Raw genomic sequence first — 27027 nt, 5'->3', positions numbered from 1 at the left:
GAATGGACACAATTGTGTCCATTATTAACTATGGTACACCACAGCAATAGGTCTGACTTAAGGCCCCCACATACAGCACGATATTCAGGCATTTTCTGAGCAATTCTAACAAATCGCTCAGAAAATGCCTGAAGATGCATGTAAATCGCTGTGTATATAGCCCACACAGCGATTTACATGCGCGCACACCCCATGGTGTATTTGTCATAGATTCAGAACGGACGGGCTGTACAATACAGAGCAGTCGCTCAGAAAGCTCCTGCTCATCTCCCGCATGTGTGGCTGCGGGCAGATGAGCAGGGCCGAGCGACTGCGGACGCCGCAGACCCGCCGCACCCCGCGCCGCAGAACCCGCCACCGCCGCCACCCCTGACCCCCCTCCGCCACCAGCTGTAGCACCCATCGCCACCTCACCTCTCCTCTCGGCGGCAGCGGGGCGGCAGCGGGGCGGCAGCGCGGCGGACATGTTAAAAAAAAAATTTTAATTTCAAAATGGCCGCGGCCAGCCAATCACGGCTCGCCGCGTCATTGCCCCGCCCCCTAGAGCTGGCTATATTAGCCAGCTCGAGACGGGGTAGGGGCAGTCAGTCCGACGGCGGAGAAGGAGAGAAGAGCTCCTGAAGTCCTGGGAGGCGCGGCCAATGCAAAAGAGCTTAAAAGGCCGCCGCCCCCAGGTGAAGAACACAGATGAAGAGGCAGAAGCCCTGGGAGGCGGCAGCCATGCAAAAGAGCTTAGGCGGCTGCCGCCCCCAGGTGAAGATGCCGCAGAAGCCCTGGGGGGCTGAGCTCCCCTGGGTGAAAAAAGAAGAATCAGATTAATAAAATATTTTAAAACCAGTGTTTGTGTGTTTTATTTTAATATTTCCTTTACAGGGGGGCTATAGGTAGCGGCGGGCCTTTAATGCCCCACATGCTGGTACCTGTGGTTCTCCCAAGTACCAACATGTGGGGCAGGCTTGCTGGGACCTGTAGTCCTACTGTAAAAGACAATATTACTGTTAAACAAGCTATCAACCCTGCACCCACCGCCCAGGGGTGCAGGGGATAGCCCCGGGCTGCAGCCCAGGCCTGGGGTGCCCTGGAGAGGGGGGACCCCCTTATTTGGGGGGTCCCCACCTCCCCAAAAACTCCCGGCCTGGGCTGACTAGTTAGGGTGGGTAATGCTTTGGCCACGGGACACCATCAAGCGTGTCCCCTGGCTATGGCATTACACCCCCTGCTAGTGGAGCCTGGTGCTGGTCTCCGAAATACGGGGGACCCCTATTCATTTTGTCCCCCCGTATTTTGGAAACCAGGGCCAGCTCAAGAGCCTGGTGCTGGTCCCCAAAATCCGGGGGACCCCACGCACTTTGTCCTCTGGATTTTGGGAACCAGGACCACTCAAAAAGCCTGGGGCTGGTCATGCCTGGGGGGGGGACCCCATGCCATTTTTTTATTTTACAAAATAATTGTATGACAGGACGAGACGCTGGACCCCGGACTTGGTAAGTATTTTTTTTTAAGTCCGTTTCCACTGTACCACCAATGTTTAAAAGTTTGCATATGGGGGGGTCGGTCGGTGCAGGGGGAACCACTAGCCACCAATGATTAACTTTTTTTTTGGGGGGGGGGGGGGCAATATTAGGGGGAGGTGAAAGAATACTTATTAAAGAAAAATAAGTAATGTTCAGTAATAATAATATTTTTGTGATGAAGTGCAGTGTTGTACTTCACTTTCTGTGACAGATTTGAAATCTCCCGTGCTGAATCTCCCAATTTGAATCTCTGACACAAATCTCTCTGTATGTGGCTCTTGGCCCTTATTCTGATCGGTGCGGATATTCCCGAATTCTTACGGTGCGGTCCGCACGCCACGGTGTGCTGCCGCGTGCGGCCATCGTCCGTAGAAACGCCCACGTGTCCTCCGCATTCGGACGGACTCACTCTTTAAGAACAGGGCGTGTTTACGGACGACATACAAACCATGCGTGTGCGGGAGAAACACTCCGATTCTGCACGGTATTACAGAGTATTACAGAGTATGCACGGGAATACCGCATCCAAACGGGAGTCAAGCGGTGCTTCCGCACGTAAGCGGAGTATTTACGCCAAACAACCCAACTATTATGTCTATTCTGCAATACATCACATGACCCACTTATTCAATTACCTATCCTCATACAAAAATGCTTATTTGTGTGTATTGCTAGTATTAATATTCAGTCATGTCCATTGTTAGCAGGTTTAAAGTGTGTGACAAGTACAGCATATGTGGGTGATTAGTAAGGTTTCCTTGAAGCAGCAATGTTTTCAATTAAAGCACTGACAAGCGTCCTATTAGTGAGTAATGAGTAAAGGAGTCGATTCTATTGGGTTCAGGTGTTAATGCTTGTAGTCATTAGGCGGTCCGTTCGCCTACCGCAGGAACGAGTGGTGTCCGCAAAGCAATAGTAGCCTTTTGGACACCGCACATTTCTTCCCTTTTTGTTCGCGTGCATTCGGAGTGGTATCCGAATGCACGCCCCCCAACATAAGTGTACTCCCCCGTGTCCGCCCATGTTTCCGCCCCGTTTTGCCCACTTTGAAACTACGCCCATGTGTCATTCCGCATGACGCCCATAATACGCCCATATTTCCCGACTGATTGCGGTGAACAGTTTTGTAAGGGATTTGCCCGAACAGGTACGGAGTCAAGGCGTGGCACATGCGCGTTGCGTTCTCCACGCATGCGCAGACGCCGTAAAGACGCGATCCGAAAGTATGCGGAAAAGTACGCGTCAATCAGAATAAGGGCCATTGTCTGAAATGAGCCACAAGAGTGAAATCTCTTGTGCTGAATCTCCCGTTATGTATCTCTGGCACACATCTCTGCGTATGTAGGGCCCTTAACCCCCACAGAGAACATGATATTCGCGAGTGCAATGTTCATTTAATAAATGTTGTAAAATTTATATTATTTCCCAACGTTTCAGTTAAACAGTGGAGAAATGATGCACATTACCTGTCTTATCATGCAGTGTAAGACTCCACGCATCAGCTTCACAACACTCTGCAAGTGGAAAACACGTTACAATAAAATACATATTACAGATTTGTTGTACACATACATGTGAACATTAACCCTTTGAGGGGCAGATTTATTAAGCTTGGAGAAGAGATAAACTAGAGATAAAGCAGATAAAAGGTCAAAGGAGATAAAGCACCGGCCAATCAGCTGTGTTTGAAAAAGACAGTTGGGAGCTGATTGGCTGGTGCTTTATCTCCTTTTACCTTTTCTCCGCTTTATCTCCAGTTTATCTCTTCTCCAAGCTTAATAATTCTACCCCTGAGTGCCAAGTGAATTTGTCAAAATTGGTGTGAAAATTCCCAAACAAACATTTTTATTCACCTTAATGACCTGTAATGTTTACATAGGAAATAAGGGGGGAAATTTACTAAAGGAAATTTGTAAAAAATAGGTGTAAAAATAGGTGTAAAAATAGGTGTATTTGTATCCAGAAATACACTTATTTTTGACATTTACTATCCCGAAAATACGCCAATTCGTATTGATGTTCTGTCAATACGAATTGCCGTATTTTTGGGATAGTAAATGTCAAAAATAAGTGTATTTCTGGATACAAATACACCTATTTTTACACCTATTTTTTACAAATTTCCTTTAGTAAATGTCCCCCATAATCTTTTTTTACATATTTTACATATCTCTGTCAGGGGATTCAGACTTTGGGTCAACATTGCATCAGGTCGACATGAATGAGGTCCACGTGGACAAAAGGTCAACACATGCAAAATGTCAACATGGTCAACACATAAAGAGTTCAACATGAGTTTTTCATGAGTATTTTATTGCTATTTGTGTAACCTTTACATAGTTGACTATCCACATGGACTACTATTGGGAATGGTAATGTATGCTGAGATCAGCGGTAGCAGAGCGATTGTACGCGATTTATTACTTCGAAGCCCTTGTGCTTAAATGTACAAACTGACACAAAACATGAGAACCTCAAGTCGATCTTTTCTTGTTTCAACCATTTCTGTGTTGACTTTTTGCTTGGGTTGACCTTTTTTCCCATGTTGATCTTGTGCATGTTGACCTTTTGGGGTTGACTTTGATCATGTCAATCTAATTATTGTTGACCCTATGATCAACGCACCTCTGACAGGTAGTTGATTGATGGAAGGTAATTCCAATTGCTCCCGACAAATACAATAAGTTCTGCCGTCCCAGATCAGAAACCATGATGGCTATACCCATGCTACACGCTGCACTGCAGGTGTGGCAGATGTAACGCACAGAGAGAGTTAGATTTGGTGTGTTTTTAAACTGAAATATAAATTGCAGGATAAAACAAAGATTTCTAACATGTGTGGTCTCCATGCAAAAGCAGTCACTATTTACCCAGCACAGAAATAAAATCTAAATGGATTTGAATGGTTTGTTCCAGACACAAAGTTGCTTTATTTATTTTTTTCTTTACTTGCAAACCTGAATACTGTCACTAGATTTACCAAGCGTTGTTTCCATAGAAACCATTTAGCTGGACTGGAACCACTATATACAGTACTGTAGTCTTATTGGTTTGTTTCAATGTGGGGGGCAGAATAAATGGATTAACTATGAGCAACTGTGTCTGGTGAAGATCCCAATGACAGAAGAAGAATAATTCCTCCACAGACAGTAACAGGTGCTGGATAGAATGTGCACAGTGCCTCAATGAAACAACTGTCTGTTGGGTAAAGGTCAGCTGTAGCTGTGAGGTATCAGTGTTGGTCAACAACAAATCCTGCAGTGACAAAATAGTACTCCACGTCAGGTCTGTTCTCACAAACAGGAACAACCTAGGTTCTCAGTTCATATATTTTTCAATTTATGCAAGTAGATCGCAGAATTCTGTACTGAACAGCATGTATGTGGCTATAGCACATTTATTATTTATTTAATACTAGTCTATAGTGTTTCTTCTAGGAACTAGGGCGGGCAGGGCGCCGCTGCACGGGGGGAGCATAAGGGGGGGCGGACCGGCCGACGTCACTGTTTTGATCGGTCCCGGGCCACAAAAGGGGCATGCCCGGGCCGCGCCGTGACAAAAAGGGGCAGGCCCGCCACCGGGTCAAGAAAAGGGGTGGGCCCGGCCGCCTGCGTCACTGAAGGGGGAAGCCCAGCCACCCGGAAGGCTCTACACTGCCGGGGAAGCGTCGGGCATCGCTATCTACAGCGGCGCCGGCTTCCCTGGTCACACCAGAGGGGACGGAGGCAGGCTGTTTTAGTGGGGCACTGCCAGACGGGCAGGGCACATTTTGCCCTTTAAAAACCGGGCAGGGCGCAGCGCCCCGCTAAAACAGCCTAGCGGGAAAACTAGGCTACATAATGCACACATATTTTGCAGCGATTTACAGAGAATAATTGAGCATTCAAATCAGTGGAGCTCACAATCTATATTACCTCCCACATATTCAGACAGAGGGCCAGATGTATAAATCTTCAAAAAGTGATAAAATGGAGAGTGATAAACAGCCAGCAAATCAGCTCCTACCTGCCATGTTACAGGCCTGTGTGAGGTCCATTGTGCTGCCTATTATGTCTCTTTTTGCTGCCTGGGCCGTAACAAGGAGTGTGCGACCAGTGCCACCTCCTATGGCACAAGTTTGAAGGGGCATGACAGTCGCTACCTTACGGCAATATGGGTCAGGCTCAGTCGGGTACCCAGGGTTGCGAATTCGCAGCCCTGCCAGTCGCGGGGTCCCCTTGTGAATGGACCATGCAAAGTCTAGCCTTCGCTGGCCGCTCGCAAAGCAATTGACAGGCAACGGTTGTTTGGTGCATGACACCATCGTTTACCATAAGTGTCCCAGAAAACGAAGGCGTTCCCCAAGTGCTGGGAGGGCCCCTGATGCCAGCAGCGGGCTCCTTCTCCCCACTGACCTGCTCAGTGCTGTGAGCAGGGGGAAACTCAACCGACGGTGAGTGATTTGTGCACAGGGGCGGGGGGAGGGAGCTCAGCGTGGGCAGCGTTTACCTGCTCGCTGATCTCCAAATACTCGCAGCCCAGTGAGCAAGTCTGAATTGGGCCCTATGGAATCCTTTTCCACATTGTACAGTAGATGGAGAGGCACCATCTACATACAAAGGTGCATGGTGTGTACATGAGAAGGGGTTAAGCACCCGTTCCCGATTCTCTACTCCCCCCCCCCCCCAGTGCATATTCTGTGATCTATGATTTGACATGTGTATGGGGTAGAGGTTTCAGCCCAAGGGGGCAGCTATGGGCACTGCTAGCAGTTGTGTATGACCACACCCTGGCATTATAATTCTATATCTTAAAGTCTCAACAAGTTGGAGAAACTCCCAGCTCATGTTAGATGGGAAAATGATATGTCTGTGTCGCTATCTGAAGAGGTATGGGATTCCATATCTCTTTCTGGTTTCAAGATGTCTAAGTGCCTGGCGCATGCAGAAATGTTCTATAAACTGTCCCAGAGGGCGTATTTCACATCTAGACGGCTGCATAGCATTTGGCCATTAGTTTCCCAACTTTGCTGGAGGAAATGTGGTGGCATTGGTACAATCTACCATATATTCTGGGAATGCCCCCTGTTGCAGCCGTTTTGGATATTCTCTCTTATTAGGGAGGTGTTGGGGATTGAGATTCCTGCTGACCCCTTAATTGCTCTATTCCATTATACTATGATCATCCAGGGCGGCGATAGATACATTCTGGGCCATGTTTTAATTGCCTCCAAAGCGGCTATTGGCCAACTGTGGAAGTCTGAGAAAATTCCATGCCTTCATCCCGTTATAGATAAAGTGCATAAACATTTCCTGTATGAAACTGCTGACTGCAAATACTCCTCATCGGCTTCCTCCATCCATTTGAGGTGGTTTAAATGGGCCGAGGCTTGCATATCCTCCCTCAAGCTGTAGCTGACGTCACGTTATTGAATTCACGTTATTGAATTCACCTGGTTCTCTTGCTGCTCAATAATACATTCTCCTGGCATTGTATTTAATGACACTACATGACTTTCTAGTATATTGTCCAAATCCTATTCATTACCAGTGGCTACTTAAGAGATTATAATTCCCAACTGTATTGGAGGCATTCTCATTAGTTCCATGTGTCCCCTCTCCTTCTGTTCCTGTAAGTCTTGTCCTAGTCTTTTATGTGTCCCCATTCTATACGGGTTTACAGTAAGTTCTGACAGAATTATATTGTGTGACGTTTATGTTATGTATCATCCCGCATTGTTCAATCTTTGCAAAACCATCTGACAAATTGCGAGATGTACATTGTTATATGTGCTGTTTGCCTTAATAAAAATTGAAGATTAAAAAAGAAAAAGTCTCAACAAGTTAGCATGCATCGTTAACGATATTGAGCATACACAATAGACAATATATCGCTCAGAAGGGACAAAATGATCTGAAAATGCAAAAAAACAGTGTGTATGGGACTTAACGCAGCACTGGCACATTAACTATTAGACAAAAGCAGCTGGCATCCAATTGCAATACAGGAGGGCCCTTGTTATACTTCCTCATAGCAGCAAACAAGAAGTGCGTCCAACTCCCCACTACGTGAATGCATTGCTGGAATACATGTGATTCTAGCTACAGTACCTTTGTATAACTAGCTACAAAAATCCCCACTTGATATATATATATATACTACTAACATCAGTGTAAGATATAAAGGGCTCCTTCATAAGACACACAGTCATTGCGCTAATCCTACTGTACACACACACAATGCATATTTCTGTCCTAAGCAATTAACGCAATGGATTTAAGCAACATTCTTGTTTCAGTACAGTCACACCCTGAAGGCTAACACAGCTAACCGTACGATTAGCCAATATCAACAGACAGCCTGACCTCACACAAGCACTGACACGGAGATGTGAGGTGAGGGAAAGGCAATGTATAATAATATCACAGAAGGCAGAAGATGACAGATATCTTTTATTTCTTCCTAAAGGAAGTGAATGAATGGTACTTGTTTAGTTTCACGGCGCCCGATATATCGGATGCGATATCGGCTGATATATCGATGCGATCCGATGCAATTTTTTACCTGTTCATAACCCCACTATCCACTACGCATGGAGTTGATTTTATATAGTGTGGTGAGCGCAGTAATCCGCGTACGCTCGCCAAGCTTCGGGCTCGGTGGCTTGCTGCGCTCGCCGCACTATATAAGATCAACACCATGCGTAGTGGATAGTGGGGTTATGAACAGGTCAAAAATCGCATCGGATCGCATTGATATATCTGCCAATATCGCATCCGATATATCGGGCGACGTGAAACTAAACAAGTACCAATGAATCAACATCATTTTTCAAACTTCACAATCTCCTTCTCCAGTTGTACCAAAAAAATATACATACAGTATGTATTAAAAAAAAATGGGGTCATGATTTATTTAGCTATAGAGTGAGCCAGAAATGCCTGCAGGGAGCTCCGACCTGAAACTCTTCTTTACTACAAGAGTTTCTCTCTGCTGTGGTCTGCTGCAATAGCTTGTTCCCTGGGTGACCCCACTAAACGAAGGACATGGGCTGCACCTGACTCTGGCCTCTGTGACTCTGGGCCTATCAGCCAGTTGGAGCCCAGCCTCAATTGTTGCTGCTGACCCAGCATTTGGCGCGCTCATATCATATTTGCCTACTCTCCCGATATTTCATGGAGCCCCCGCAATCTCTCAAGAGCAGGCTTATCTACAGCATGCTGCCTGGATCCTAGTGAGACGGGCAGGATCGACAGATAATCACAGGCATTTGTGGGAAGGAAAGTAGCACAATTTGCATCATGTTACAGATAGAACCAGGCTCATCTTGACTAAGTTTCTGCACCTAGGCGCAGAAAATGCTTCCTCTCATCTATTGTTCTCAGCTGCAATACAATAGAGAGAACAATACAAGGGGAGTAACAGGGGATTAGTGTACTGGTCTTTCTCAGTTAATCCTATTAAAGGCCAAGTAGAAAGAGGCTCCATCTGTAGCTCCGCCCTCTACTACGTACCCACAAATCAAGGCATTTTGCTGTAGTGGGGGTAGGGCTTGATAAAGTCAGTGGTCCGGCCCTGCCATCAAAATAACCTGCAGGCACTTCTCCTGGAAGGGAGAACTACAAAGTACTGTAGGTAAGTATGACCTGTACATTTACAGAGGCCTCCTCCCACCAGCTTTACCTGCTGTCACCTTGCTCAACTTCCTTGCTGTCTCACCATTATAGAGGACAACTTTAATGACACGGCATCCCTCTCTGGATAAGTCTCGTATTCGCTCCACCCTTCCCTACCTTCTCATGCAAAGCTGTCCAAAAATCTCCCCACACAACTGTCTCTTAATTGGATGTATTCATGAAGCAGTGAAGAGTGGCAAGGTGAGTTAATAGAGAAGTTGCACATGACAACCAATCAGCATTAAGGTAACACTTCTCAAATGCATTATATATATAATTATACGTTGCAGCTGGTTGGTTGCCATATGCATGATCTCCACTGGCTCACCTCTCCACTCTTTTCACTGCTTCATGAACAGACCCCAATGTCCTTTATGATGCCCACCTGCCCCTCAGCAAGGGGATATACTCACTTCTTTATATACAAATAGATAGCTTTTTTGAAAACTAGTTTTACTTCACATCCAGCTTGCCTGTCCTCTATCATTAGTTATGTGCTGTGTTACATTTTCTCACTTCTACACATCACTCTTAACTCTGTCAGGGGCAGATTTATTAAGCTCGGTAAAGTGATAAAGTGTCTGGTTTTTATCACCGGCCAATCAGCTCCTACCTTTCATTTTTCAAACCAATCCTGTAACTTCACAGGTAGGAGCTGATTGGCCGGTGATAAAAACCAGACACTTTATCACTTCACCGATCTTAATAAATCTACCCCACAATCCCTTAGTTACCTATTTATACTGTATGATAACACATAACCCTGACTGCTCCATGTAGAGATAATGCTTTACTGATACACTCCTTTTGGCTGTATCTATTATTCTTGTGATAAATGCACACATTTGTAACCTGAAAAATACTAATAAACAAATGTAAAAAACAAATATCCATGTACTTGTAATCAATAGCAAAGTATTGATTCATATTTTTTACTATGTAGATGACTTTTAAGGAAAATAGAAATATTAATGGGTCAATAATTCAATCTTAGAAGAAATACATTTTAACTACTAATTGTAATCAATCTTTTTCTTGTTAAATTATACAAATGAAAGAGCAGCAACAACATATAACTTGTACCTGTTCTAGTTCGTAGGCCTTAGCTTTGTCCTCATCCCGGTCAGCATTTTTCCTGTATGCCATTCCCAAACCCCAAACAGCCAGGACGCTATAGACGTTGTCTCGGACCCAGGCATCTTTCTGTTCATTACTGGCAGGAAGCAGCCCAGTGACCGGGTTCTGGAGAGAGAAACTTTGTCGTTATTAAAGAGATCTTTGCTACAATTGTTTAAACTAGAAATAATAAAAAAATGGAATCATGGGGTATTGGTAAAAACCGGACCCGCACAAGACCCCAGACTGGACATCAAACTCTGCATTCATGAGCTTGTAGTGTCCGGTCTGGGGGGCATCCTGTCTGGGGATGTCCTGTTTGGGGGGGGGGGCTGCCTGTGACAACTGTCTCCAGCGAGAGGAGTAGGGAGAGAACAAAGACTCCTTATGGTCCAGGCTTGTAGAAAAAATTGAAACGGTCCGGACCACATGGGGTGGCTGCAATCTCCCCTCCCCCATGTCCCTAGTGACAGCTGTCACAGGCATCCCCCCAGACAAGACCCCAGAACGCCGGACATCAAACTCTGCATTCCGGAGCTTGTAATGTCCGGTCCGGCGTTCCGGGGTCTTGTCCAGGTCCGGTTTTTACTAAGACCCTGTAAAATGCTACAGCAGGTACAGTAAGTACAACTGAAAGCCTGCTGGGCAAGTATACCTCTCAAAAGCTTCTGTCTGACTCTCATGTTTCCTGCAAGCTCAGTAGACTCTGATGGATGACATACTTTTCTTCCCATGGACATGTTATAGTTACAGCATAAATAAATCCTTCTTCATGTTAGCACTGCACATATTCATTGGAATATCCCCTTGCACAGTCAATCAGTGCTATTATTGTCACAGATTGGTCTTGTGCATATATTTTTTCATTTGCTGAGTTTCTATCTAAAGGGCATATTTATTAATAATATTCTATCTGCCCGCCCAAATATTAAGAATTCTCAATTGTGGCAATAAGGAGACTTTTGTATGTTCAAATGTTTCAAAAATAAAACAAGAACTTGAATAAAATCATGAAATGGGCCTGATTCAGACATGGATGATATTTCATCAGGCTGTGTAAAAGTATACTACTGTAAGTCTGCAGGAGAAGTATAAAGTATACAGACACCCTACTTATAAGGCTTGTCTGATTCGCTGTTGTATTCAAAGATCACACTCGGCAGAGCCATCTTAGTGTATGGACTTAATGGGAAGCTACCCAAGGGCCCCCCAATTCTAGGGTCCTTTAAGCAGCGTCATATTGCGCTGTCAGCATTTGTCTCCTGAGCTCCTTGGGAGGCAGCAGAGAATATCAGAGCGGCCAGGCAGCAATGTCTTCCTGCTTCCCAGCCAGCATCCAGACAGTGAATGGCTGTCAGCATGCTGATTGGTGGATGGCTGGAGCTATCTACCAATCCGAGAGCTGACAGCCATTTATTGTACGGAAGCAAGGGGAGAGATGATGCAGGACTGCATAATACCCTGTTCTCACTGCCGCAAAAACCCGGGTTGTTGCCAGGACAAGCAGTAATTTCCCATGTCCTGTCTCAGTGTGAAAGAGTCTTTGTGAAATTCCCGGGTGTTATGCCCTTGGAATTACACACAGGTTTTTTGCAGGGTTTTTCCTAGGTAATAAACGGGTGTATGGCAGTGTGAACAGGCTAGACCCAGGTTTTTCTCACAAAATGCAAAAAAGCAAGTTCATTGCATTGCTCAAAGCTGCTTTCTAAACAGCAAATCAAAGATATTTTTTAAACATCCGATCAAAGCTGTGGGTTTGTAAAAGGATGGGATCCTTTTAATAGGATTTGCGCTCGTGGGTAGGAGCAGCCTGATTGGGGAGCTTTAGTTGGGTATATATGTTGTGCAGGTGCACAGCATTGATCAGGCGCTAGGGGGGGATGGGGTAGGAAAACAATTAGGGGCAGACCGTGAGACAATTGGGGTAGGGATCACGTGGGAGGGTTAGTTGATGAGATTGGGACGAAAAGGTAGAGATTAACTGAAACAGCTAAAGAGAAGTAGTAATACAAATGAATAAGAATGATTATAAATAAAGATAAATAAAAATGAAAATAAAATAAAATAAAAATAAATATAAAAATAAAATAAAAATAATAATAAAAATAAATATAAAGTAAAAGTTGACCAAATATGTTGACACTCTTTATGTGAGTAGGTTGAAGCAGTCCAGGTTTTAGGGAGGTTGAATAAGCTTGCCCTGCACTATTCTGACGGTTATGCCGCTTGCTGCGGCTTTGCAAACTTACGGCGGGACTCCGGAGCGTACAGCTGGTGACGTCACCTGCTGGCCTCTTCGTTTGCGGCTCTGCGGTATCGTCTGGCAGGGGGTTGCTTCTCCTCTTCTGCTGGGGCGCTTCTTGTGCTTTAATCCAAAGCTGCTCTTAGATGCCACAAACTTGATGGCATGCATACCAGGGGAAGCAGTGTGAACGGGGCAGACACGGGAATTTCCCGGGTCTAAGGTGCAGTATGAATGGGGTCTGTAGAGCGGAGATGTTCTGTGCCCCGCTAAAAACACGTGAACAAAAACCAGGGATTTTGCAGGGGCGGCAATGAGAACGCAGCATAATAATCCTGTTAATGGGTGTGTAGGGGCATTGCCCAGGGCCTACAATAGTGTTACGATGGCCCTGACCCCCGGGCTGCCATTGAAAATCTTGGTAAGTCAAAGCCATCGGCCGCCTCAAACTCTGCTGCTAAAGAATGTAAATCAGCATCAGAAGATGCAGACCCTGACCTCAGCACTCCAGAAAATGGGTCCAATGCACCTTCCACACTCCCAAATGGCCACAGCCGCTCAGTCAGACCACAGCTTCCCCACTACTGCAACCAGATCCGAAGCTGCATCACAGAACATGCAGACTGCGGCCCTGGCCCAGAAAAATCATCCTACCATCCATTTCTGAAACGGTGGAGTTTATGGTAGGCCTTAACAGTACCAATGTCCCTACTATGAACAGATTCCAACACTATGGCGGGAATATAATACTGATGGATTTTGCTAATTTTTCATAAATTTTGCTGAGTATGCGGTCGCAGTCATCAAAATGTCAATCTGCCAATAGTCACCACATGAAAAGCTCAACATGGTTTTTTTGGGGAAGTTTGTAATATATTTGCTGAGGGACTTAAAGTTGCAATTTTGTTATGCACTACACCAGTGGTAGCCAACCCTAGCCCTCGAGAGCTACCAACAGTTCACATTTTCCAGACAACCTAGCTGCTGCACAGCTGCACTTATTAATCACTGACACATTTTAAAAGTTCCACAGATGGAGCTAATTAGCTCACTTGTGATTCTGTCAGGAGACCTGCAAAACATGCACTGTTGGTAGCTCTCGAGGACTAGGGTTGGCTACCCCAGCACTACACCAATAAAAATATACTGCTTTAAATCCTGCTGAAAAATCAGTACTATTGCTGCTACGCTCCCTATTTTTTCATTTATCTAATTTCTTCAATTTCATAGAAATATTAGTTATCATATTGTTGTCTGTTTGGGGAATTTTAACAAAAATGACCCCTATTACTAAACAAATGTCTCCTTTATAGAGCATGCTGTACTGATTTATTGGCCGATCTATACCAGGGTTGCCGACTTTCTTATTCTCCTCTCCGGGAGAAGCCCGGAGAGGAGAATTTCAGTAGCCGCTCAGGGGGCGGGGCTTAAGCATGACATCACCAAGCCCCGCCCCCATGCTGGTAAACCAGCGAATTCAGGGATCTCCGTGGAGGGGGCGGGGCTAAAATGACGCGTTTGTATCATTTTAGCTCCACCCCCTCCTCTGAGACCCGAGGATTGCGTCATTTTAATGCCGCCATCCGGGGGACAGCAGGGGTCCCCCCTGAATCCGGGAGGGTTGCCCACCCTTCCGGGGGGCCGGAAGGGGGACCCGATTTTCGGGAGACTCCCTGAAATTCCGGGAGGGTCGGCAACCCTGATCTATACTATAAAATAAGGGAAATATTTGCAAGAAGGATCAATCCCACTCCTATGACACAGCATTTGCCAGCCACAAGGGAATGAAATAGTATGCTTGCTGCACAATGCATGCAATGAAGCACCAACTTGCAATAACAGTAATGTGAGTCAGCCATTACACTAAGATGGTGAACTGTGTGTACTCAGAGGCGGAACTACCATTGATACAGTGCAGCGGGGAACCTTAGGACTAAGGGGCCCACTGCTGCCCAAACCAGAAATGAGTTATCCCCTGGTCCTCCCACAGACCATTTTGAGCAATGTTGAATGAATGAGTGCACAGAGCAAGGTGGTCCCCACTGTCTGAGGGACCTGCCATTACCTTAAGACCTGCCCTTACATGGGTTAACTTGCATTACAGTCTGATAGCGAGTTCTGTCACCTACAGTATGAGCGCTGATGATCACAGTCACATTCTGCCTCTAATTAACAGACAGCTGCACAATTTTTTCTGATTCACTTCTATCTGTGAATTATCTGATGTAATTGGCATTGCTGAGTGACAAAATTGTCTGCCTGAGTGACAGAATAAGGAAAGCCAAGGGGCGGGTGGCCTGTCAAAGAGAGAGCAGGGGCCACGTTGTTCCTGCCTCCACCAAAGTACATGCCCCCTGTTCTCCGCACAAAGAAAGAAATTGTGCTTGTACACGACACTCAATGTATCTCCCTGTTACCTACTTTTTCTCCCTGTCACACACTGCCTCACCCTGCCTCTCCCTGTCACCCACTGCCATGTTGCATATTGTAAACTTTGGTTGAGGTGAAGAGGAGGTTTTTTGCACCTGGGCCCACAAGCTCCGCTACTGTGTGTACTGTACACATACTGTATGTGCAATGATGTGCTTATTAAGAATATGCAGTGCTGTCTACATCCTCTGGGGCACTTGGTGGTAAAAAATATACACCCCCCCCCCCCCCCAACATACACACACATGCACGCAGTGCCAGATTAAGGTCTAAATGGGCCTGGAGCTGAAAATTATCAAGGGCCTATTATGTGCAATAATAGGGGTTATGGCCGCACCTAATAATGTGGGGGGCATGACCAGTGTTTAGGTGGTCTGCTCATGGGTGTGTCTCTATTTGTGTAAATACTTTCAACTAATTATATATGACTGGTAAAAGCAGAGGGCTGGCATAGGAAAAATGACAGGGAGATACATTGGCGGGTGTCCTCCAAAGGTGCACCCGCAGGTCGTCAATGTCCTAAGATCCTAAGATACTTGCAGGGTGAGGCAGCACTTCCAGTCATAAAAAAATACTGACAGCCAAAACTTGGTAGACAACATTTCAGCACCTTTTATGTGGTCACCTAAGTTTACCACACCATATACCCCTTATACAAATCAAGCAACACAATAGTAACCCCCTTATACTGTACTTGCCTCTTACTCATTATGCCACATGGAATGAGCAAAAATTCACAACAACTGAGCCAAAATTCACACTATGGCACAGGGACTGAGTCAAAATTCCCATTATACCACACAGATTCAGGCAAAATTCACATTTTGCCACATGGATTGAGCCAAAATACACAATATACCAACAGATTGAGCAATAATGCACAATATGCTTCATAAAAAGGGGCATTGTGCGCTATTAAAAATGACACCATAATGCCCATTACATGTTAAGCCACACACCATAATGTCCATTATGTATTAAGCCAAACACCATAATGCCTATTAAAAATTATGCTACATACAGTAAGTGCTGCTTACCTATATGCTCATTGCCAGGGGTTCCATGCTCATTGCCATGTGGGATTGCATGCTCATTGCCAAGAGGGAATACATGCTTGCGGTAACTGGGGGACAGCCGCCGCCGGGCAGAAATGACAGCCGGGCAGAGAGCAGGGGGCTGCCCGGCTGTATTCAGAGCAGTGCAGGTCCTGGCTATTTGAAATAATACCCCTTTCACACCAGAAAATGCAGGGATTTACCCGGGCTGGCCCCTTTTACACCAGCCTAGTCCCTGCATTTTCTGGTGTGAGGAGGAGAGAAAACTACCCCCCCCCCCCCTTTTAAACAACCAGCTATATCTTCTGAACCAACTGACCCAAATGATTTTGAAATGATTTTGGTCCTGAAACAACATGAACAGCCATGAAATTACATTTCAAAAATGAAAAAATCAGTTTACCCACAATATCTCTAGAATCAATGAACCCATATGGACCAGCCTGGTATCAGATTGAAGGCCCAGCAATTTGGGTTAGACTGAGATCAACCTCGAGCTTCTGTGATGCTGTTGGAACCAGGTCGGGGTCGGAATTTGCGGGTCCCATGCTATCCTATGGGGAAAACGTTCCAGCTTTGCCTGGCGGTATCTCCGGTTCCCGGGAGGGCAAGCGACACGGGGCTGGGCTCGTTAGAAAGCACTGTCCCTCAACTACAAAATGGGCCTATTTAGAGAGTGGGTCTGGAGCTGTAGCTGAATCAGGCCCATTGTTAATCCGGCCCTTCTGCTACCATATGCAAGTTGACTGACACAAAGAGAGCGTTTGGGGGTGGTAACTGACCATATTCTGGGAGTGTCAGGCACAACACAGGCATGCCCAGCTCCGGCCGCGATCAGCCTGTTTGTATGGCACCAGCCAAGTAGTTCCTGGACTACACATAGATTGCTCACGGTGGAAAAGTCATTCCATGGTGAGTGAGTTGTGAATAGAAATTGCAGCTAAATGCAGGGATAGTTTTGCAGACATTTCCCAGTCTTGCACAGGGCGGGATTTCACTCTGGCTGGGTGGCGATAACCTGATCACATGGCTCTACAGATTAGCAGCCGTGCAATCAGGACTGAATAACCCCCCTATAAGATCAGTAATAAACAGTCCAGTAATTGATCCTTTTCAGCACACAACACTGTTTACTTATACTGCTTTCACATTGCAGAAATGGGTAATGACACGGTATTCTTAAATGGGACTTTAAAACAGGTCTGAGCCTTGAGACCTTTCACATTGCAGGTGAAAACCGTTTTAAAAATCATTTAATACCATTCAAACATTCAACCCGTTTAACCCCCAAGGGACACGTTTCAAGCCATTGAAATAGAGCCATTCAAACTGCCAAAAAAACGGCTTTAAAACGTGTAGGACTCTGCTTTTTAAACGTGTTGAAATACCAGTTAACTTTAACCGGTAAATCAACTTTGGCACTTTCACATTGCAGCCTTAAACGTTTTAAAATGGAAAAAAACGGCAATATACCGTTTTAAAAGTGCGATGTGAAAGGGGTATAAAGTTCTGGCACAGAACTACATTTAATATAATACATATAAGTCTATTCAATTTATTACAATATTGTATGTTCATATACAAGACATGGTCAGATCACACATGACAGATAACTTTAATTTTTCAACTGTCTTTTAAAAAAAAAATAGGTACTTATGTAATATCTGGACTCCCGTTTTTCTTATAAGACCGCGTCCCCTCGCGGGGCTCGCTGCGCTCACCACGCTTCGGGCACGGTGGCTCGCTGCGCTCGCCACACTATATAAAATCAACTCCATGCGTAGTTGGATAGTAGGGGTATGAAAAAATGGGGTGCATTTAACATGGGAGTCCAGATAATACATAAGTACCAAAAAATATTAAAACTTTATTGACAAAAATAAAATATGCACAGAATATGGACAGTCATTATGATGTCATAGTAGTATTTGTTACACTATATAGTTCTGCTCACTGCACAGGCCACTGTCTTTGCTGTGGACTCTTTTGACAGTTAGCAGCTCTTAGCGTTTGCTCTTGATTCACTTCAAGTTCAAATTGAAATGGAATCCTCTAATAACACCTTAGTGGAATCTATTCTTGTATGGTATGAAGGAGAAGGAGGAAAGATGGAAGAAGATGGAGAAAATATTGAAAATGTGGAATTACAGTATGAAGATCCTGAGGAAGATCCACCTGCTGCTGCTGGTGTGACAATGGGATCTATGACAGAATATATGGGAGACTCAGAAACTCTGGCACATCAGTATATGATGAGACCATTGACTGCTCAAGCAACTGAAGAGGAATATCTAAGGGTCAACACAGAGAATGGAAAGGTAGATATTGCGATGTTTGGCGTTACATCTACACGTCATTATGATCGTTATGTGCCTTATAAAGGCTGGCAAGCAATGCAGTTGTACTACCTTTCAACATGGAAACTTGATGAGCCAGCAGAAAAATACATCACCACCACTGGTGAGCCTGATGGCGACCTGAGGGAAGACAACAGAAAAGGAGACAGTGGCAGCCTGAGGGCCCAGACTAATGAACATCTGGTGGAAATGGTTGAATCTCTCCCAAATGAAGACACTGTAGAGGCACCAGAACAACGCATGAAAGAACTAAGTGCCGAAATAAAAAAGAGAAAGGTGGAACTGAAAGATCTACAGCGCCAGAAGAAAAAACTGAGAGCCAGTCTGCGTGATCAGACTAGTTGCTTTGGATGGCAAAGTCTAATAAGACGGATTAGATCATCACTGCACAATGTATTCCACAGACGCAATACTCACACATTACCAGTTTAAGCCCATCTAACTGGAAAGTAATGGTGTGCTGAGCATATTTGCTAGGGTAGGGAGGTAGGGACTTGCAGAAAATTGGGGTCCCTTGACGTGGGCTGCAAGCTTAAATGTTTTGATCAAAATATGACAAAATGCCCTCTATTTTATACATACATACATACACACAGATTTGCATTATATTACACTTACAGCCAATATCAAAAGTCTATTTTATATTCTTGTATGGCATTAATATTGGCTGCAACTATTACTATCTATAATATGGATAAAACCGAGCACACGCATATTTCAATTTTGTTTTGTTTCAAACAAATGTCATGACAGCATTGTTACGGCTATGAAAGGCCTAGGTGGGTGTGGCTTACAAACCAGCCCTATATAGATGTCCTCCTCTGTATCTGGGAGGTGAGTACATGTAACTGCAATGTAATGGTGTGCTGATCATATATGCTAGTGAAAGTCCTAGACTTTCAGAAACGTTCAGAAAAACTTGTGATTCTTTGATGTGGGCTGCAAAATATTTTGATCAAAATATGACAAAATCCCCTCTATTTTAATGTATTTGATACCTACACACAGATTTGCAGGACATTATTGTTTGTGCCTATAGTCAACATTTTTTAGTGCAGTACTTCCCTGTGCAAGATCAGAAAATATGCAGGATCAGACTGGCTGGGTGGGGCTCCTGGACGTTCCTGGTTGTCGCATCAGACTTGTAGGACTCAGTCCTGGACTGTCCTAATGCCAGATGGGTATTGCCAAGTCTGCCGTCCACTGTATGCCTTAAGGAGCATAAGGAGCCAGCAAATAGCAGCAGAGTAAAAACTCGAACAGGATGTGTGTGTGTCTCACTCTATTTGCACCATATGTGTGTGTTTCACCCGGGTGCCGGATGGCGCTCTGACAGAGGGAATCCCGACAGTCAGTATCCCGGCGTCAGAATCCCGACTCCTGGTGCTCCAACAGGGGAGATCCAGACTCACAGGGGCTAATCTCCTTTTGAGTGTCCACGACCCCCATAGAGGGAGAATAGAACTTGAGGCGAGAGTAGCGAGCCAACGAGCTTGCAGCGTGGTGAGTGCAGCGAGCCCGCAAGGGGATTCTTTGCGCTCTCCCTGTCGGAGCACCAGCAGTCGGGATTCCGACGTCGGGATCCCCCCTGTCGAAGCCCCATACCACACCCTTTCACCCTGTCCCCTCCATGTGTCTGTGTGTAACTTTCGCTGCTTGGCATGCCTGCTATTGCCACCCTCCGGGGGTTGCAATGCCCGCCAAAATCGACTATCCCCGCCACGTTGCGAATGGAAGTTTTGCATAAATATCCATTTGCAGGGTAGCATGCGGGGCCAAAATCATTCGATGTCTCTTCGAATGATTTCTACCCTGCTCTCACATCTAAGTCTGTCTTAGCTGAATTAGACTTGTGGCTTACAAGTCCAAGAACTGGCCGGGTGGCTGACATACTGTCACTTCAGCCACCCACCCCTGCAGGCAGGTGTCTGTCTGCATTTGCATGGGGATGCCCAGTGTTCTCCTGGGTGTACCCATTATTTCGTGGGTACTCCCTGGAAATGCCCTCCTCCATTATGCCCTACCCATGCAAGTCGGTGAAGGTGTCCGCACAGAAGCACTGCACATGCGCATATGAGAATAAGCGCATGGGCAGTGCTTCAACATCGGTCACCCGTGTGAACATGACAGGGAGATATATTGGCGGGTGTCCTCCAAAGGTGCACCAGCAGGATGCTGATGTCCTAAGATCCTAAGATACTTGCGGGGTGAGGCGACACTTCCAGTCATAAAAAAAATACTGACAGCCAAAACTTGATAGACAACATTTCAGCACCTTTTATGTGGTAACCTAAGTTTACCACACCACATCCTCTTATACAAATCAGCCAACACAATAGTAACCCCCTTATACTGTACTTGCCTCTTACTCATTATGCCACATGGAATGAGCAAAAATTCACAACAACTGAGCCAAAAGTCACACTATGGCACAGAGTCAAAATTCCTATTATACCACACAGATTAAGGCAAAATTCACATTTTGCCACATGGATTAAGCCAAAATACACACTATACCAACAGATTGAGCAATAATGCACAATATGCTTCATAAACAGGGGCATTGTGCGCTATTAAAAATTACACCATAATGCCCATTACATGTTAAGCCACACACCATAATGTCCATTATGTATTAAGCCAAACACCATAATGCCTATTAAAAATTATGCTACATAAGTGCTGCTTACCTATATGCTCATTGCCAGGGGTTCCATGGTCATTGCCAGGGGTTCCATGCTCATTGCCATGTGGGATTGCATGCTCATTGCCAAGAGGGAATACATGCTTGCGGTAACTGGGGGACAGCAGCCGCTGGGCAGAAATGACAGCCATTGACAGCCAGGCAGAGAGCAGGGGGCTGCCCGGCTGTATTCAGAGCAGTGCAGGTCCGGGCTATTTGAAATAATACCTCTTTCACACCAGAAAATGCAGGGATTTACCCGGGCTGGCCCCTTTTACACCAGCATTTTCTGTTGTGAGGAGGAGAGAAAACTACTCCCCCCCCTTTAAACAACCAATTACAGTATGTCTTCTGAACCAACTGACCCATTTACATGTGGGCTTCGAATTATTTTGAAATTATTTTGGTCCTGAAACAACAACAACAGCCATGAAATTACATTTCATAAATGAAAAAATCAGTTTACCCACAATATCTCTAGAATCAATGAACCCATATGGACCAGCCTGGTATCAGATTGAAGGCCCAGCAATTTGGGTTAGACTGAGATCAACCTCGAGCTTCTGTGATGCTGTTGGAACCAGGTTGGGGTCAGAATTTGCGGGTCCCAAGTTATCCTATGGGGAAAACGTTCCAGCTTTGCCTGGTGGTATCTCCGGTTCCCGGGGGGCTAGCGACACGGGGCTGGGCTCGTTAGAAAGCACTGTCCCTCAGCTACAAAATTTAGAGAGTGGGCCTGGAGCTGTAGCTCCATCAGGCCCATTGTTAATCCGGCCCTGCATGCACGCACTGCCCATCTTACTTAGTACTGTGAGCAACAATTACAGTTAGAAGTGGTACTTTGCAGTAATAGTGTGTTTGTACTGAGAACATATAGGCGACCTAGGATGTTGAATCCCTCTGCGCGATGTGATTACAAAACATTTGCAATTGCAACGCAGAAAGGCAAACGCATGGCAGAATTATGATGTGTTTGCATTTCTACGGTAATCCCCTGTTTGCGCAGCCTAGCTACGAAGGCAGACACAGAGACGCCATTTTTCATCTTGCAGCCGAAAACAGTCCAGCAGGCCTGCTTTGTCCGGGCCATGCCCACCTAGTACCGCATAGCAGTGTTTACTATATACATTTATCATGGGCCCCAGATCATGCACTCTTATACCGCATTCACACAGCGGCGGACGAATAACCCGGCTATTATTTTAAAGCGCCGGTTTATTCGGACACTCATTGTCAGACCCCCTTCACACAGGAGAGTAAATCTCCGGGTCTAAAATTTAGACCCGGAGATTTGCTCTATTATTACATGGGTTTTTCGCCTGTGTGAAAGGGTCAGCCCCGATCTTAAACTGATCATTTGCAGGGTCGGAGACCCAGAGTTAAAGATCCGGATTGACCATTTCACACAGAAAAATGACCTGTGTATTTCATTAAATACCCAAATGGAACTGCTGGTATTTCATTTTCTTTGTGAAAGGGGTATAATAGTGAAATCTACATGGTGACTGATTCCCCCCCCCCCCCCACCACCACCACGACCCCGATGGACCCTCCATGCCCCAGTCCAACACTACATACATCTCAGAATCAGGCCCATAGTGGGTTAACATACTGAATACAATATTGCATATACAGACTGTTTGTAGTTTATAACAAACCGTTATAAAGTAGTGTATATTGAGAACTGTTACAAATTTCCCATTCCCAGCCTAAAACTAGTCTAATGTTATCCTAGGCTTACGCAGTCTCATAAAAAGTGATATCTACTCCTTGTACTTATAGAACTGTTACTAAGATAATATCAAAGGAAACAGAAGCTATATTTATCAGTGTTTATTGAAGCCACACTTGTTCTCACATGTAAGTAGAGAAGTTCCAGTCATTTACTATCTATTTATAGATTGCTGGCTGTTTAATTATGTACACAAGTCAAGCCTAGAAAGAGGCAGGGGGCATACTGTATGTTTTAGGTCAACCAAATACATGCAAATCAATATATCATTATGGCATCATACCTCCCAACATGACCCTCTCCAGGAGGGACACATTGCTCTGCTCCTGTACTTCCCCCTTTATTTATAATTGCCATCATCACCTGTGTTGAAGCACCTTTTTAAGCAATTTACCTTTTCAACACAGATGAGGGTAATCATACATTAAGAGGAAAGTCCAGGAATTGAGTATTGTGTCCCTCCTGGAGAGGGTCATGTTGGGAGCTTTTGTTATGGCTAAAATTACTTTTTCACACAAACTGCACAAATTTGATTACAACAGATTGGCTGAGACAGAAATCAGATCACTCCATCTGTGGCCAGCATTCCAGGCCCATGAACACCTGTTAACCAATTTCATTAGAGTAGACAGATTTGATCTTTTAAGTATTTATACTAATAAAGCTGGGCATACATTATACAATTAACTGGCAGACCACCTGCCCAATCTGGCTGGTTGGAATGAAAATCTGGTAATGTATGGGTGCAAATAACAATTGACCATTATCTATCTCCCAAACTCTGTAAAACAGACAAAAATGGTCCTTCAGGCAAATTGGTGAAATCAGGAATGTCAGTTTTCTAGTGTTTGGGAACAAATGAGTCTTTGTATTGGCAGAAGGAGTGGACCAGAATTCTGCACATGTGCAACCTAGTGCTAGCATTGCTAAGCAAATGAATGTGGCCCTTATTCTGGTTTAATTGCAAAGGCAAATTCCTTCTCAAATGGACAAAATCACATGCACTGCAGGGGGGCAGATGTAACTTGTGCAGAGAGAGTTAGATTTGATTGGGGTTTTACTTCAAAGTGAGATCTATATTGCAGAGAAAAAATAAAGCAGCCAGTAATTACATGGGGTTTTTCACTGTTTTTTTACCTGAATGTCAACAAAGTTGACATGGACACAGTTTAAAGTGCACAGCATCCCCTCGCATTGCTGCGCTCGGCACACTATTTTATTCTCCCACCACGCCCTAGTGGATGGTAGGGCATGAAATACCACCTGTCGGCACATCGGCTCAAAAAACACTGAAAACCCCCACGTCAACCTTTTGACTGTCAACCTAGACATTGTCGAACTAATGACCTTTCAACCTAGACCCATGTTGACCTTTTCCCATGTCAACCTAGACCCATGTTGACCTTGTCCCATGTCGGCCTAATGGTGTCGACCTAATGATTGTCGACCATCATGCTGTAGACCAAATGACCGCATCCCATTGGTAAGTGTGGTCAGGTGAAGTAGGGCATACTTTGGCATTTGTGCCAATAAAATAAACATATCCAGTATTCAAGCAGAATGGCGATCCTGATGTCCTCATACTGTCATGATCATATGCGAAAAGAATGAGGATAGGCTGAGCAGGACGAGGGGTGTGCCATAAGTTTCCGGATGTAGAGTAGACATGAACTGACTATCTGTTTGTGAATTGTAATCTCTGACTAAAGTTCTTGTGGAATGTCGATGCACATAACCGTATATAGGCAGTACTGTACACACCATAGAAGTCAGCATGTTCACTTCCTTTACAAACTTGTTATGGACCTTAACAGAAGCCAATGAGATGCGTCAGGGGTCTGTGAGAATTCTGACTGACTGCAAGCTGCTTTTGGAGAGAAAGCACCACTGCGTTTAAGAAAGCACCACTGCGTTTGCAGAATTTGGCAAGGTCACTGGAAGGCGAGGTGCTCTGCGGCTGTCCTGTTGCTGCCATCACTAAGGACAACGTTGCTGCTGTACGGGCCACAGATGAGGTGGGCTCGTACAGCCCAGGATAAAAATAATGTCCATTGCTCAAACTCTGGGGGTAAATCAGTCCCTGGAAGGCGAGGTGCTCTGCAGCTGTCCTGTCGCTGCCATCACTGAGGACAACATTGCTACTATAATGGCTACAGATGAGATGGGCACCAGCGTGACCATGGCCCAGTTAGAAAAGGATATAAGCATCTCATTGGTATTCATCCGCTTGATATTCCTCAGAAAGTTTTGCAAGCTTTCTGCAAGCTGATGACTCAAGAACAAAAGGATTCTTAGGTAACTTGTTGCAGGCAAGGATTGATGGCGGTTGCTCAAACTCTGGGGGTAATTCAGACCTGCTAGCTAGGCTGCGTATATTCTATGGAAGTCGAGTTACACACACGCCATTTTAGGATAGTATGGCCGCCATTTTGGTTCGCAGAGTTGCGCAAATAAAGTTTCCATACCCGAGTATGCGTGGCAAAGTGGACCAGAAGAGTAACCATACTATCACACATAAATTCATAAATACATACTGACACTAAGTAAAATATAGTTAAAGGTTTAGAACACCACACATAGCTTAGTTAGCCCTGCATACATCTGTCTGTATCGTGTTTAGTACCGTTCCGTTCAGTTCATTATGCGAAGTATTCCGGTCATTGCGAATATTTCGCAATATACACTGCCCGATGGTTATGGACATAATCCATAATCCAGAGACAGTTTCTGTTGAAAGAATGTAACAAAGAAATCCAGATGAAACCAGTTCTTATCACTGCTGACGCCGAAACCACCGAACAAAGGACTCTTAAAGTTCACTCCCCTGGACCTAGCCAAACCAGGTGTATCAGCTTACCCCCCAATCACAGCTGACCTGACACTCGACCCCTGACCAATGAGAACGGCCTTTGACCTCCCCTTTCTGACCCTATAAGATAGGCGACCCAGAGCAGCCAAACTCTCTTCGGCACATCTACCTTTCCCTGACCTGACCACCGGACTATAGTTCATCCCTGAACGATAGTGAGCTCTGACCGGACTACACTTCGCATATTTGATGAGAACGGTAACGGTTGCATTAACGGTATTTATCCTTATCGTATTGATTGGCTGATTGTGTCTTGTATCTGTTTTCTTTCCCCTTAGCAGAGTCTGTTTAGTATTCATTGTTAGTATATTGTATTACTTGTTATACCTGTTTATTCTTATTTCTGTAACCCCCTTTTTGTCCATTAGGGACTCAAATACAACCTTTTACGGAGCTCTTATCTCCATATTTCTATACAGTGGTCGTTGTCTGTTTATTCGCATAATAGCGATAAGGTATATTGCGGACACAGTCCGATAAGGTATATTCGCAGATTAGAGACAAAGTACTGCGTAGGAATCTCTGATTAAGGTATTGGTTCTTGGTATACATAATACAATAAAAGGTACGCTACGCTGCGCTACGCTTTGTTCGCACGTAGCTAGGTATAAAGGGTACGTTGGTTGCGGACTTATTACGTAACCAACGCTTTTCACGTATTGTCACTCTGGTTATATTTTAATCACCATTAACAATTCGCTGCCTAGCGAGCAAGTAAACGCCGCCCCACCAAACACACCCCCCCCAAATGCCAGAATCCCCACGCTACGATGCGAGCAGATGTGTAGGTTTACACATCCGCTCGCCTGCGTCCGCACAGAGGAGAAATCGTGTGAAGATTTCTCACCATCGAATGTTTCTCCATCTTCGGAGATAATAGTAAGTCTGGATTTTTATCCTGGGCGTTTTAGCGCGAATTGGGGGTAGCGCTGACATCATGTGACGTCACCTGCCCACCACAAGCAGGCACCATATTGGTGGGCACACCCGTGAAACGCTGGATGGACCCCAGCAACTGCCCCCTGCCCGTCACTCATTTTGGGAATTCTCCAGCAAGTGTAAAACTAAAAGTGTTCGCTCCGGAGGTTTGCGCGCACACCCACCATCGGAGTGGGGGCCAAATTTGGTCTAAATCAGCCCCTCTGCCTGAAGGTCATCAGTTGGGATGAATCTTGGATGTACAGTTTCAACTCCAAAAACAACAGTCAACAACAACAACTGTATCTGAAACATATTGCATACCCCTTATATATAACAAGATACAGTCAGCATAAAAGGTGAACTTCACTTGACTTTTCACCATTTACATTTGTAGTTACATCTCCAGATCTGCAACATAATCCTTGAATGAATACATTTGGCACTTTCAGAAAC

The 27027-nt window shown here is 45.0% G+C and overlaps 1 protein-coding gene across 3 annotated transcripts in view; it reads right to left on the bottom strand.

Annotated features, from left to right (window-relative positions):
• Positions 1–27027, bottom strand: part of PHKA2 (phosphorylase kinase regulatory subunit alpha 2) — a 95646-nt gene that overhangs the window by 63467 nt on the left and 5152 nt on the right. For all 3 annotated transcript variants that reach the window (XM_083172499.1, XM_083172500.1, XM_083172501.1), the window contains exons 3-4: positions 10253–10411; positions 2981–3028 (exon numbers count right to left, since the gene is read on the bottom strand). In XM_083172499.1, the coding sequence (XP_083028625.1) occupies positions 2981–3028; positions 10253–10411 (207 nt within the window). The remainder of the gene's footprint in view (positions 1–2980; positions 3029–10252; positions 10412–27027) is intronic.

The sequence above is a fragment of the Crinia signifera genome, chromosome 2 (genome assembly GCF_055691185.1).
Source record: "Crinia signifera chromosome 2, ASM5569118v1, whole genome shotgun sequence".
In the NCBI taxonomy this organism is placed as follows: domain Eukaryota; kingdom Metazoa; phylum Chordata; class Amphibia; order Anura; family Myobatrachidae; genus Crinia; species Crinia signifera.
This window is presented reverse-complemented; position numbering and strand designations above follow the sequence as displayed.